General features: G+C 44.1%; 1 protein-coding gene across 3 annotated transcripts in view; it reads left to right on the forward strand.

The window, feature by feature from the left end:
• DCP1A (decapping mRNA 1A) overlaps window positions 1–15,067 on the forward strand; it is a 56,976-nt gene that overhangs the window by 760 nt on the left and 41,149 nt on the right. For all 3 annotated transcript variants that reach the window (XM_053298365.1, XM_053298364.1, XM_053298363.1), the window contains exons 2-3: window positions 1,770–1,810; window positions 7,565–7,692. In XM_053298365.1, coding sequence (XP_053154340.1) covers window positions 1,770–1,810; window positions 7,565–7,692 — 169 coding nt within the window. The remainder of the gene's footprint in view (window positions 1–1,769; window positions 1,811–7,564; window positions 7,693–15,067) is intronic.

Consider the following 15,067-nt stretch of genomic DNA (forward strand, 5'->3'; position numbering starts at 1 on the left):
TGTGGAATAACTCGCCACTAACACCCCTGAACGCATTTTAACCACTCTATTTTATACAGTAAAGTGTGCTGTCGAGTCGGTGTCGACGACTCCTGGCAACCACAGAGCCCTGTGAGGGTATTCTGCCTCCTTCTGCGCAGTATGAGATGATGCCTTTCAGCATCTTCCTATATCGCTGCTGCCCAATATAGGTGTTTCCAGTGGGGATTCTAGCCAGCAACCTCTGGCTTGCTAGTCAAGTCATTTCCCCACTGCACCATTAGGTGGCTGTTTTAAAAATCGGTTTAGAAATTGATCATAACAATGAACTTTCCTCGCTCTTTTCGTGATTTTATCTAGGAGCGCCTGTGTGGGTGGGCAGTTCACAGGTTCTAACCTGAATGCCTGCTATTAGAAATTAAATGGGTATATGTACCTAGCATGTATGCCAAATGCACAAATATTCCTGTCTCCCTGCCAATACCTGTGACTTGTGCAGATGGTATTGCTCAAGTTATGGGTTAAGAAAATGTGCTTAAAATACACTGTGGTTAACCATGTATGCCTTCTAGACTGGGTCTTTGGGCCTTGTTGAATCTCTTTCCCCCCATCTGAAATGACACTACTGGCAGAGAGTCAGATCTGCATTAGTGCCTGCAAGTTGGAATTGGGAAGTAGTGATTTATGTGTTGTTCTGAAGTGTGGGGATGGTATCTACAGCTGCAGATGTTCCAGTCTTGTTTTGTAGGATCGTGGAAGCTGGATCTGAGCTTTATCTGAATGAAATAAAGTCTAGCCTGATGTAAAATAATCCTCTGTTTTTCTTTCCCTCAAACATCACCCCCAGGCAAATATTGGGGCTTATTTTCAAATAGTTTTGGGAATAAGATGTGCTGATACTCTGTTCATCACAGTACATGAGCCCAGAGGGGTACATATACCCAGAGGGGCTCATGCCACACTGATTCCACGTTAGGGGGAATATCTGCTGAACCTGCTGGACAAGTGCAGACTGTGAAGTCTGTACAGTTTTCTTTTTGCTTAGGCATGAAGGTTATCTTTCCCACGGATGCTTCCAACAATAATAATCAACAATATTGATTGCACACAGTAGCAGCCAAACAGTAATGTAGCCAGTTGTCATAGTGAAGAATATTATTTTACTTGTTCAGATTTCTGTATCCTTGGGATTGTTTCTTGCTATTAGTTCATCTGTTTACCATAGATGTATTGCCTTGACCATGTGTTGAATGCTGTGCTGATGCTTAAATGTTCAATTTAAGCATGTACTTGGTGGCACATTGGCCCATATATTGTGCAGCATAATGTGGGCAATGCCAAACCACCCACACTGCTGCGGGATCATAATGAAGCACCGGTGGTCTAGTGCTTTTGTGCAAAAGCACAAATTCTTCAAATAGCATACCCGTACACTGGAAGCACATTGCTTGATTCTAGACAACATGTTTCCAATCTATAGTGCTTTTTGAAGTGCAGGTGTGGTACTTGAAGAATTTGTGCTCTTGCCAAAGACTGCCAGTGCTTCACTATGAGCCTACAGCAGTGCAGGTGGCTTGGCACTGCCCACATTGTGCTGTGCAACATGTGGGCCAGTGAGTTTTAGAAATGGGCTATAGTTGGTCTGTACTTGCCCATTCAAATGAATAGGACCCAGCAATTGTCCTCTCAATTTCACCTTTAAATGAATGGAAAATCTATGACTGCTACACTATGACTGTTGAAATGCATAAATTAATATGTTAATATATTGCTCAAATTGTCTCCTATAGGAGAAGACAGACATAGAAGGCACCCTATTTGTATATAAAAGGTACGTTTATATTAATCTTATTTTGGAATGTAGTCTTTACAGTTCATCATTGTCAAGTACAAACCCAACTGTTGTAAAATCTGCTGTTTTGCTGGGAAAAGGTTAGCAACCACATGTGTAATTTTTTTTTTAAACCTCTCCTATATTCTGTATGATCTCCAGCTCTGTGGTATCTTCCTTGAAATTAGGCAACTAGTATTGAGCATGATATTCTAAATGGCATGATTTTGCCTGCTGTCCTTCTCTTTCTGTCCTTATTTTTCATTATATACTTTATCATCTTCAGCTGCCTAAAAGTCTCCTGTTCTCCATGCTGCTATCATTGCCAAGAACTTCCAATCCATCTTCAAAACCCCACATATTTGGTGAAGCTCTTTGGCTTAGCCCTCTTAATCCTCAACTGAAAAAGAGCCTTGGTATACGTAGCTGCATTTGCTCATATTTATCCCATGTTAACCTTTCCTCTGCACTCATCTCCCTCATTGTCAAAGTTTTGCATGTAAGCTCCTTGGGGGCACGGTTCTTTAAGTTGCATGTACATTGATAGTGCTAAATAAATAAAAAGATTAGGCTTGTGCCCGAAACGTTTTGAAGGCCATTGTAAAGGCCTCTGAAACATTTTGGCGCTGGGGCGGGATTCGGTGCTTCGGCACCGGTGGGGTTAGTACTTTAAGGGCGGGGAAGGGTGTACTCACCCCTCCCCCGCCGCGTTTCCCCCGCCGGCGCTCTGCAAATTTGAAGCCCCTCAGGTCGGCAGCGTTCCTCCCTGCCGCCCCGTTTCCCCCGTCAGCCGGAAGTTGTGAGCGCGCGTGCGCCCGTCGTGTGCGCGCAAGCACGGCAGACGGGCGTGCGCACGACGGGCGCACACGCGCTCACAACTTCCGGCCACTTCTGGCCGACGGGGGGAACAGGGCGGCAAGGAGGAACGCTGCCGACCCAAGGGGCTTCAAATTTGCAGAGCGCCGGCGGGGGAAACGTGGCGGAGGGGGTGAGTACACCCTCCCCCGCCCTTAAAGTACTACCCCCGCCGGTGCCAAAGACCATTTGGGCACATCCCTAAAAAAGATCTTAGATTACTTAAAAGATTACATAAAAATTACTCTATTATTGTAATCATTATGCATTTCTGGTAATACACAGTACCACTTCTAACTAGACTTTAAACAGAGGTTGCCATTCTGTGCTAGTGACCTACAGAGATACTTTTCTTTAATGTTTTGACAAGAATTTTAGACCTCTTTAATGCATAGGTAAAACAAATAAAAACAAAGATCTTAGAAACTTCATCTCATCTCAAATAATATTAAAAGTAGCACTCATTTACTTGCTTTATGAAAAATAGTGTTTGGCACCCATGGCTTATGGACAGAATGAGACCCAAGGAAAGTCAGCAAGTGATTCTTCTCATGCAAGGCTGGATTTAGTAAGCCTTAAAAGGGAATGGGGAAGGGAAGGGGAAGCAAGGAAACCATTTATGCATACTGGGCAGCTGTGTAGAGCATCATAGTACTTCCAAAAAGACTGTCTACATTGCAATGTGGAACTGTATGCAGAGCTGGATGTTTCAGTGACGTTTTCATTGCAGCTGCTTGCGCTGCTGAAGAGGCAAATAGCCATGTGTGGATACAATGCTGTTGGGTCAAGGCCCATAATGGAAAACAATAGTGAATCCCTATGTGATATTCGCTCTTTTCACTTTATGACTTGCTGAGCTCCGGCATCTTGAAAATTATGTGGCATATCCTGCTGCACCTGAAACATAATGTGGTAGCAGTAGTAGAAATAAGCAGTAGCTCCAACTAACTTCTGAACTGTTGTAGTAGTCCTTGATGATAGATTTGCCCACTGGGAGTGAATGTCCATGTGTTTTGCCATAGTTAAGTATGAGGCAAGTGTTTGAAGTTTTAAAAAAATCATTTAGTTTGTCAGTGATAGAAGTGATATTTTGCACATTTTACTTCATTTTATGTACTTATATATTGCCCTTCAATATAAATATTTTCAGGATGGCTTACAGTGAACAGCATCCAGATTAGTTAGTCATAACTAAGCACCATTGAAATCAGTGAGACAAGTTAATTATGACTGACTAAAGTTCTATTAATTTCATTGGTGCTTACTCATTATTACATTAGTTTGGATATTGCCAAATATCAGTACTATAAGACAAGATAAAATGGCAATTCAGCAATGTCACCAGTATTAAAAGCCTGGAAAAACAAAAGGGGCTTTGGTGCTGAAAAGACCTCAGTGTAGGTGCCTGGCAGAGCTCTTTGAGGAAAACATTCCACAGGCAATGGCAAGGCCATCTCTCCAGTTGCCACCTGTTTCGTTCTGTTGGTAAGGCATCTGGAGGAGGGCCTCTTATGGTCCCTGTGCACAGGTAATTTGATGTGGGAGTGGTCTTCCTTTGGGTACCCAGGTCTCAAGCCATGTAACTCTTTTTAAGGGTATTTGCCAGCACTGCCATGCAGTGTTCCCTCTAACAGGGATTCCCAGATGTTGTTGACTACAATTCCCAGACTCCCCAGCTGAAATGGCTTTTGTTTGGGGATTATGGGAGTCGTAGTCAGCAACCTCTGGGAATCCCTGTTAGAGGGAACACTGCTACCATGCCTGTGCCAGGCCAACTGGAGAGGCAAACTTTGAATTATGCTTGAATTGTGGACATGGAACTGTTAAGTACTGGCAAGATATGTCTAGCAGTTGTGTTCTGAACCAGCTGCCTTTTCTGGGCAGTCTTCAGAGGCTGCTCCATGTATAACATATTACAGTGCGGTAGTCTAACAGAGATGTTAGTGTGTGTGATGTATAGGGAATATGATTGTAGGAGAACGTATGAGGATGGGGCCATTCTTAGTTTTCTGGGACATATTGAGGGGAGTTATTGGTGTTGCTAAAATGCAAGAATTGAGGGAGAATCATTTTTAGTACAAAAGTTAAAGATACTGCTTAATCCATTCTTATGGCTGGCTCTTTGCAGAGGTTCAAATGGCAGATGGTGCCATTGAATACATACATGCCATTATTAATTTATATTCATCATTATTTATTTATTATTTCTCTGTGTAAACTGCTTTGGAAACTTTTGTTGAAAAGCAGTATATAAATAGTTGTTGTATAGCCTTGTTTTTCTATAGAATGTTTGATGCAGTATACAATAGCATTTAAAGTAGCATCATATGCAATACATAACAAGATACAGCTAAAATGCAATAATAATTAAAACTAGCTGGGCCGGGCGCAGAGCATCTGTGCCTCCAGCCACCCCCCCACCGCTGTCCCCTGCCCCCCCCCTTCATGATTGACTTTCTGGCTGACCTGCCGCTTCCCCCCCCACACACACACTTTCTGGCAGCCTGCTTCCTCTCCCCCCCCACACACACTTTTTGGCTTGTGGGCTGGGTGGAAAGCTGGCCCGCCACCTCCTCCCATCCACTCCCGGTAGCGGCCGCCTCCTCCCAGTGGCCGGGTCGGCCCGCGGCCGCCTCTTCCTCTTCCTGGTGGCTGGGCCAGGCTGACCTGCTGCCGCCGCCTCCTTCTTCCAGCGGCTGGGCCATGCCATCCCGCCACTGCCTCCTCCTTCTCCCGGTGACCCGCCCACTGCTGCCTCCTGATCCCATCAGCTGGGCCGGCCCACCACCACCTTCTCCGGCCTGGCTGCCACCACCATTGTCCCCCCGGCCCCGTCGCTATCTCCCAGGCAGCTGCTCTCATGAGAGTTGCCACGCATGGGATTAGTGGCGGGTACATTTAGGAGAATTATATATAGAGAGAATATATATAGACAGCTGCATAAAACATATAGGCGGCAGCAGTGATTTCAGACCTACTTAGAATACAGAACTGAAAAAAATGCATTGAAAACAAATTGTCTTTAGTACCCATTTAAAGATGGGCATCTGGTGATTAAACGTATTTCAGTTTTTGACCTCATTATTCTCTTATCTAATGTGGACACTGTCAGTTTGAGGTGGCACAGGGGAGGGGGGCTGTGAGTGGCAGCTTTTAAAGGAAAGATGGGGGACCTTCCCAGTGTCACTGCCACTCCAAGCAGCTTCCTGCTGTGGTGGTGCTCTCCCCAGCAGCCTGCGCACAGTGGTGGAGCATCTTTGTCACTCCGGTGCATTATGGAGTCTCCTTGCCACCGTACGCGGGCTGCTGGGGGAGCACTGCAGCAGCAGGAAGCTGCCTGGAGGGCGGTGACACTGGTAAGGCCTTCTGTCTTTACTTTTAGAGGTGCCGCTCACCCCCACCCCGACGCAACCCTGAACAACCAGACTGGTTTGAGGTTCGGCCGAACTGGTCTACTGGACATCAGACCAGTCCAAATTCGGACCAGTACATCAACCGCAGTCCATACACACCTCTATTGCAAATCGCCTATCATCTTTCCTTAGGCAACAAGAAAAATATCAATACTTTATCAGTGTTCTTTGCAGCATCTTTAGAGGTCTAGGAAAAAGGAGGAAAAAGGAAAAAGCCAAAATGTCACTCTTCCTGTTTACACTGCCATGATGCCTTTGGGCCTTCTACACATGCTATTTCAAGACCTCTGCTGCTTTAATCATGATTTCAGTTGACTTTTAATTATTTTTGACATGCTAGCTCAGGCTGTTAGTCCATCTGTTCTAATAGATGTAAACGAATAAAGAGGAAATGATTTATTGAAGTGATCTCATTTACATTTTAGGCCCACAGTCCAATGCACTGTTGTTGGCACTTAAGTCCTCTTAACATCAATGGTACAGCAGGCTGAACAGTGTGCTGGAGTGTAGCTTGTCTTTTTTCTTCCCGTGTATTCCCAGGAAACACCTTAAATGTGATTGCATGCATCTCAGTCGGCTAAAGTAGTACTCTATAAAACAGAGATTTTTACATACAAGAATAAATGGTTGTATGAACTTGTATTTTGGTTCCCATTCTTATTTCTATGTAGTTGCTGTGGGACCAAAATGTACACTTGTTTAGTTGCTTCAGGTACCTTGGCCCTAAATCATTTAGGGCTTTAAAGGTAAAAACCGGTACCTTGAATCACACACCAGAAATACCTTTGCAAGCAGTGTAACTGGTACAGAAACCACATTAGGTTGTAAATGCACAAAATTATCCATAAGGTTTTTGGAGGCATAAAAGACTTGCTGCTTTTTAAAATTTTCTAATATAATTGCATACATATTTTTTTACATGAAGGAAGTGTCTTTATATCTCCTAATAACTTAATAGGATGTAAAAAATGATACCATTGTCTCCCTGGCCCCGTCACTATCCCCCAGGCAGTTGATCTCACAAGAGTTGCCACACATGGGATTAGCTACGGGTATGCTTAGGAAAATTATATATATATAGGTTTTGCCAATCTCCCTTTCCATGTGCAACTTACTGTGGCTCCTGAATCCCTCAGGGATGTATTTTTGGGAGAAACAATGGATGTAGAGGGAAGGGGAGATTGGTGTAAATCATCTCTTCTTCACTATGTGCCAAAATGGATTTTGGCATATGGAACCATTAGTCTTTATGTCAGCCACTATTTTAAAGGGCTATTTTTCATGAAACTCTTCTTATGCTATTGGTTATGCTAATCACTGCTTTATCTTTTGCTATCCAGTTATAGAGAGACAGTGTGTTCTAATTACACACGTCACATGACGTTCTGATGAAATCATCACCATTGATTTTTTTTTAAGGAGACTGATGCCGATAATATGCTTCATGGCTGTTACTCAGTTGCTTTTGTTTCCTTCGAAATAACAGATCTGCTTCACCATACCATGGCTTTACAATTGTGAATCGACTGAACATGCACAACCTGGTTGAGCCTGTAAACAAAGACTTGGAGTTTCAACTGCATGAACCTTTTCTTCTGTATAGAAATGCTAATTGTGAGTATAAAACTTGAATAATGTATTATCTAGAAACCCCTATTTTTCTAAGTGTCTTGGAGCGTTTCTGCTGTTTAAGCGGTATGTGTGTAACACAGCAGTAGCTGGTGACGACCTTTTCCATAGTTGAGGAGGCCATCCTTAACACTGGGTTGTGTACTGAGCATGCTCCAACAGACAGGACCTGATCTTTTGAACTGTAGGCATAGCTAGCTTCTTGTTTGGAAGGAGGCAAATCCCTAGTTCCAGTCCTGTCTTGCTCCAGGACACAGGGCTACCGAGGAGCTCCTGGCTGCTTGGCTCTTTTTTCTGTGGCTAGCTTTTACTTTACTTCCCCCAACACCCTTAGTAGTGCATCAGATGGGAACGAAGTCCACTGTTTGCATATTTGTTTTTTTTTTAATAAATTGAATTGAAACCATTTTTTCCTTTCTCAGTTTGGCTCATTGGTGTCTGTAAGGTTTGGTTGGCATTTGCTTTCTGTTTTCCATGGAGAAGAGTTTACAGCCACTTATTGCCGCTATGAACTGCTCCCACTCAGGAGTTTACTGGAGGGCTCCCTCTCTGAGGGTCTGTGCCCTGATACTCAGGGAGGCTCTTCCTTGCACACACAACTGGGGTTACAGCGAGCTCGCTCCCCCTCTCAGCACCGGGAACACTCCACTCCCCCCAGCCATCTGTGCTCCATGCTCGGAGAAAGACAAAAAGGTGCACAAAAAAGGCGCACCATGCAGAAGAGACCAAGAAGGGCAGTGCCAAGCCTCACATGTGCCACAAGCCCTCTGTGACTGCCCAGCTCGGTGAACGCCTCTTAATTCAGGCGATTTGCAAGGAGTGCTCTCCTCACTGTTTGTTGCCCACATTGGAGGTTATTGAACTCCCTCCTACCTCTGGTGGCCCCATTATGGCACCTGTTCCTGCAGTGCACAAGGCAGCTGTTGCGGTACTTCCAACGATCGTTAAGCCTACCTATCCTCCGCTTTTAGGACAGCCAGTTCCAGTTATGGAGCCTCTTGAGCAGGAGTCAGTCTCGCTGCTTCTTCCGCCACAAGATCAGCCTGCTAGCTCCATTCTGATAGCCCCTCAGGTGCCAGCCTCTCCGCCACCTTTGCAGCCGCTCACAAACCTTACTCTGGCAATGGAGAGTTTACAGCCAGCCGTGCCCATGGGCCCAAGTCTACCAACAGAGCTCATGAGTAGGGTGCCCTTGCCCAACAAGGATCCCTTTCATCCCGATATCGTTGAATGGCTACAAGATCTTATTGCTAGGCAGTGCTACACTATTATAAAAACCATGTCTCCGACCTGTCCAGACATGTCATCCTCCCCTGCTTCCAGCCCTGCCATTTCTGAGACGGCCATTCCTGTCTCAGAAAGGGGGTGATTTATTCCTGTCCCAAGGGGCCAAAGACGCAGAAAATGCAACAGGTCTCTCTCTCTCTTCCTCCTCCTCGAAGCACAATCCACCCAGGGAGCCCAAATGTTCTCGCAGGGCTGTTTCCCCACCATCTAAGACCCCCTCCCTGTCACTTTCTCCACTCCAGTCCTTCCTAATGCCAATCAGATTATTAAAGCTCTGGCCAATTCCTTGCTGGCCAAACAGGTTCCAGCAGTCCTGGCTAATACCATGCTGGTTGTTCCTATCCATCATTCTGAGGACTCTGTCTGATATACCTGTACCAAACAAGGGGGCGACTTTGAGCGATAATAATATGTTCTCTGATAAAGAGGAAGGAGAACTTTTAGATTAGACTGCTCTTTCCATCTTATCAGCCTCCACACACTTGTTCTCTACAGATTTTGAGATCCTTCTGGCCAAAGCCAGACGCATGATTAATGATGTGTCACCTGCGGACGCTCTTTTCAAACTGTCTCCCCTGGACATGTTTTCCTCTCCTCCTCAGGCCAAACGTCGGTAGTGCCTTTACCCAAATTTAAGGAAGTTATGTTGGCTGAGTGGTCCGCTTCTGCGTCCACCAAACCTTTAAACAGTTCCGCTAGGAAGCTATATATTCTGCTGCAGGATGTCTCTTCTCTTATAGCAGCCCCTTTGGTAGACCCTCCAGTAGCCCAACTGGTGTCTGGGGTGGTGGTGGTTAAGGAGGGGGAGGAACAGCTGAGAACATGGGAAGAATGTAAATCTGATTTGTTAGTTTGTAAAAGTCACGCAGCGGAAGCTGCTGTCATCAAAGCAGCCACCACAAATTCTATTTTTGCCTGGGCCTTGGTTCGTTGGACCAAAGTGTTAGCTCAGTGCATTCCTCCTGAGAATACTAAACTCAGTCATGGCCTCAACAAGTTGGCTAAGGCAGCAGCCCTTATGGCTGATTCTAGCCTGGATTATATTCAGTATGCATTGTGATCTATGGCTGCTGGGGTAGTTGTCCGCAGGTCTCTGTGGTTGAAACTCTGGAACGTGGATTCTAAATCTAGAATCAACCTAGCTGCTTCACCCTTTTCTGGTTCCCAGCTTTTTCGGAGAAGCCCTTAATCCTATCTTAGTGGAAACTAAAGATAAGAAAAAGACCTTACCTATGCCTCGGGGAGATTTTCGTAGGCCCTTCCGTGCCACCTACCAGCCTTTTTGCTCCTTTTGGAACTCTCCCAGGTCCTCCTTCCATCAGCGCAGAGATAACTGTTCTGCCACCTATAGACCCACCTGGCATAATCAGTGGCAACCACGGGGAGGTGGAACTTCTAGGGGGCATGGGAATCACCAATTGTCTTCAGCAACCTCCCAACCCCAGCGTAAACAATGACTACCCACCAGTAGGGGACAGGTTTCTCCACTTCTGCCCTCAGTGGGAAGCCACTACACAAGACAGTTATTCTCAGAACCTCTCGGCCGTTCAGCCATGGGAACGCCTTCTGGGGCCAGATCTACTATCACAAGGGCTACTCCTCCATCCAGATCCTCAGTGGCTCCAACTCTGCACCTGGAAATTGAAGGCTCCATCTTAGCCAAGAAGCGGGTACTCAAAGGCTGTACAGAATACTATTCTTGCATCCAGGTGACTTTCAACTGACTGTATTTACCAGGCAACCTGGGCGGCCATTTCTTGCGGAGCCTGCAGGAAGGCAGTTCATCCACTGTCTGCAGGCATTTCCGAGGTTCTAGCCTTCTTACAGTCAGCGTTATATATGGGGTTACATCCCAACATGCTTAAATGCTAGACATCTGCCCTTTCTTCCATTCTCAGACTTTCAGCTAAGGGTTCCTCCATTGCAGCCCCATTTACAGTGGTTCCTCAAGGGTGCCTCCAATTTGGCTTCTCCTCCAGTGCATAGATTCCCACCATGGAGCTTGAACAAGGTGCTTAACGCACTTATTCAACCTCCCTTTGAGCCCCTGGCAGACAGCTCCTTAAAGCTCCTTCCTTATAAAGTCCTCTTTCTCACAACAATCACACATAGAGTCTCTGAACTGGGGACTCTCTCAGTCCGGAAGGAGCTTTGCATCTTCCAGCCAGATGCCATAGTGCTGAGGACAGACCCTACCTTTCTGCCAAAAATCAATTCTGACTTCCACCATTTTCAGGATATAGTCCTCCCTTCCTTTTGTCTGTCTCTGGCCCATCCAAAGGAACAAATCTGGCATACTTTGGATGTACACCATGCTTTCCGTGTTTACATCTGACGAACTAAGGCCATTAGACACTCTGTTTCATTTCATCAGTTGTCTCTGGGGAATAAGGTGTCTAAAGCTACCTTGTCCAGATGGATTAAAAACATGCATTATGATTGCTCACGAGGCCTCTAATCTTTCTGTTCCTAGGGGAATTACCACCCATTCTACCCACAGTGCAGCTACTTCTGTGGCATTTTCAGCCAACATCCTGCTGTTGGAAATATGCAGGGCAGCTACATGATCTTCCATTACCCCTTTCATTAAACATTACAAAATCTCCTCTTTCCACTCTGCTCAGGTGGCATTAGGTCGCACGGTCCTGCAGCAAGTGGTGTGATGCGTCTTCCTAGTCTCCCTCACATATTCTTTTCCAGCTTGGGCATGTCCCAGTGTCAAGGATGGCTTTTTCAACTATGGAAAAAGAAATGTTGGTCTTACCGTGAAGGTCTATGGAAAAACAAATGTTGGTCTTACCTTTTTCATACTTGAGGAGGCCAACCCACCCACCCTAGGAATCCGCTGGTATGCTCTTGTACCATATGGGTGGGAATTGCTCATTAACCCCTGCTAACTGGGCAAAGAGAAACCTTTATAACGTGGTGATTCTCTTTATTTAGCAGGGGGAGAGTAACTGACCCTATCCACCTCCACAGTACCTTCAGTGACTGTTGCTGGTGTCTATCTTGTTTCCTTTTAGATTTTGAGCCCTTCGGGGACAGGGATCCATCTTATTTTTTTATTTGTTGGTTGTTTCGCTATATAAACTGCTTTGGAAACTTTGGATTTCCAAAAGCTTTTGGAAGCGATATAATATACTTTGGAAGCAGTATATAAATATTTTTAGTTGTTTTGGGAGGTGGCTATTTCCAGGGGTTTCAGCTTTGTAGTATCTTATCCCCTGCTGTTTTCCTCTGCCTCTCTAGCATTACCCATTTTGTATGGGATTTTCTTTTCAGTATATATGTAACATTTGGTGTTGGTTTTTTCGTGTTCTTGTTTGGCACAATAGTCCTGGAACTGGGGATCTGCTGCCTTCCAGGCAGGAAGCTAGCCACGCCTACACTTCAGAAAGTCAGGTCTTGTCTGTTGAAGCATGCTTCAACAGTGTTAAGGTTGGCCTCCTGAACTATGAAAAAGAACCCTTCACAGTAAAACTCTTTCTTTCCACACCAGTTTCAGCTCAAAGTCTTCAAACTGTTTTCTGTTCAGACTTGCGCAGCTAAGCAATGTTAATTCTGACACTGTATTTATATTCTGATGTCACTCACAAGAGTGCTCAAACCTGCTCTGTTGTACCCTTGCCTCCCAAATCCAGATTTTTGGCTAACTCAGTAATGGTTCTCTTCTAGTGCATTGGGATAAGGTGATATCGGGCTAGTTGGATGAGGAATGTGGGGAAGCAGGGAAGTGTCATTGCATAGTGAGTGGGTCATGCTAGAGTTGGGCATACACTGTCATCTTGAAATGTGTCGTTCAAGACAGTAATTTTAAGGGAAAATTGAAAATGTCTGTGGCCTAGTTCTCACAAACATTAGATGAGGTAGGAAACTTCCATATAGACCAGGGCTGCTCAGTTTCAGCCCTCCTTCAGAGGTTGGTCTGCAGCTCCCATCATCCTTGACTATTGGCCACTGTGGTTGGGGATTATGGAAGCTGATGTCCAAAAGCAGCTGGACGGTTGAAGTTGAGCAGCCCTTATCTAGACTATGAGCCTCTTCTCATGATTATGGAGAAGGGCTCGCGGGTGGGCAGGGAAGGAGAGTTTAACCTACCTTCCCCACAGACATTCTTCTCCCCTTCCCTGGGCGGATTGTGCACCCAGATGAGCGGCTATTTATGAAGGCTGTTTTAGTTTACATTGTACCCTCCATTTCTTTGAGAATCCATAAATAGTTGAAAATAACACCGTTTTCAGAATTAAAATACATCATAATGAATAGCAAAACTTGTTAACACAGATGTGTAGACCCATATATTAGGGACAACAGTTTTAAACTATGCGATTGACCCACAGACCTTGGAAGGCTGTTGAAGTAAAATAGTCTTCACTGTTTTTCTAGAGGGCAGACAGTGACAGGGCCAGGCATAATTCTGTTTGGTAGGCTGTTCCAAACTAGGGGCACTACTACTGAAAGTTTGCTCTCTTGAGTCCCCACTTGCACATCTGATGGCAGTGGGATCTGCAGGAGGGCTCGGATGTAGAACAAATGTGATGTGGGCAAGTGAACAAGAGGGTGGGGAAATGAACTATCTGTCTTGTTTCTAAAAAATCTCTAAGAACTGGTTCAAACGTTTGAAATTCCTTCATGTGGAGCAGCCTGTGGTCCCAGTCATGTGGAGAACCTATATGATGATGTTGATATTATTAATTATATGATCTAGCATTTTCATGCATACATATATCCCTTTCTGATGGCTATTCACATGACTATATTTGCTGAAAATTGGGCTGCTGTGCTCATGTGAATAATTTCCAGGAAGCAGCAGTTATGTGCTGGATCAGACCCTTTTTCTTCCATGAGGCCTTGGTGTTGCTTTGTGTAGAGGAGTTCCAAATTCATCTGTTTTTCTTCTATTTTGGTTCTTCTGCCTCTTATCTAAGTGCTCTTTCCCCCCACTTCAGTTTTAATCAGCATCTCTCCCAAAACAATTACAGCCTCTTAACACAAATAGAATAAGAACCTGCTCTACAATGTTTCAATGAACTCTAGGTTTTTTGGTTTTGCAAGAGGGACTCCATCACATTTATTGGACAGAATCCAGGATGGATTGATCTAAATCGCCAAGAGAGAACCTCAATTTAAATCAAGTTTCCCATTAATACATTTTCACATATTTTTTAAATGATAGTTAAAATCTTACTAAAACATGTTAATTTACAACTCAATAGAGCATTTACAGCATCTAGAAGGGTAGACTTTGTATATATTTTTAGATAACTTGATTTTTATGTTTATGTAATGGATATCTTTGCTTTTTACCTATGTCAAGGTACCCTGCATCTCCTTGTTGCATTGCTTATATTTGACACATTTTCCTTTCTACCCAGGGAAGGCTTTTCTTCAATATATTCCCAGATAGGATGCCTTTTATGCCCCAAAGCTATGACAGTTTTTCTGTGACAAAATGTGGGGCAATATAGGAACCTTTGTATTGAACAGTGTCTTTGCCTTTGCCAAGCCCCACCACAAACAACAATCCTTATCCTACTAGCCAACCTGTGACTTTGCACACATGATAGACTGATTAGCAACATAAACTGAAAGCCCAGACATTTCTAAAAGCAAGAGCTGGTAGTTTCTGGGCAGGGTAGAGCCATTTTCATGAGATGAAAATGAAATGAATGACCATGTTTGATTGGTAGGTAACTCAAATATGTTTGATAAAGAACTAATTCATTTTAAGAGACAATAAGGTGTTGGTGTAGCATGTTTGTGATGAGATTGAATTTTAACCATGTTGTTTTTAAATGAGAATTCAAAATTTAGTATTTGATTTACTCTTCTAAAAGATGTTTTAATTTTTTTTTAAACAAATCCATTTTAAAAAATCAACATAGATTTTTATCTACCCTGATAGAATCACATCAAACCACAGTGGTCTTGTAGCAAAGCTATAATAATGAATTGATATTTAAATTAATATCAATATCTTGCCTTATTTTTGCTAACTCTTACAGAAATGTGGTTATTGTATTGTTTAGACTATGAACATCTCTTTCTGTGGCTTTAGAAAGAATATGCCTTT

The sequence above is a fragment of the Hemicordylus capensis genome, chromosome 2, assembly GCF_027244095.1.
Source record: "Hemicordylus capensis ecotype Gifberg chromosome 2, rHemCap1.1.pri, whole genome shotgun sequence".
In the NCBI taxonomy this organism is placed as follows: Eukaryota; Metazoa; Chordata; class Lepidosauria; order Squamata; family Cordylidae; genus Hemicordylus; species Hemicordylus capensis.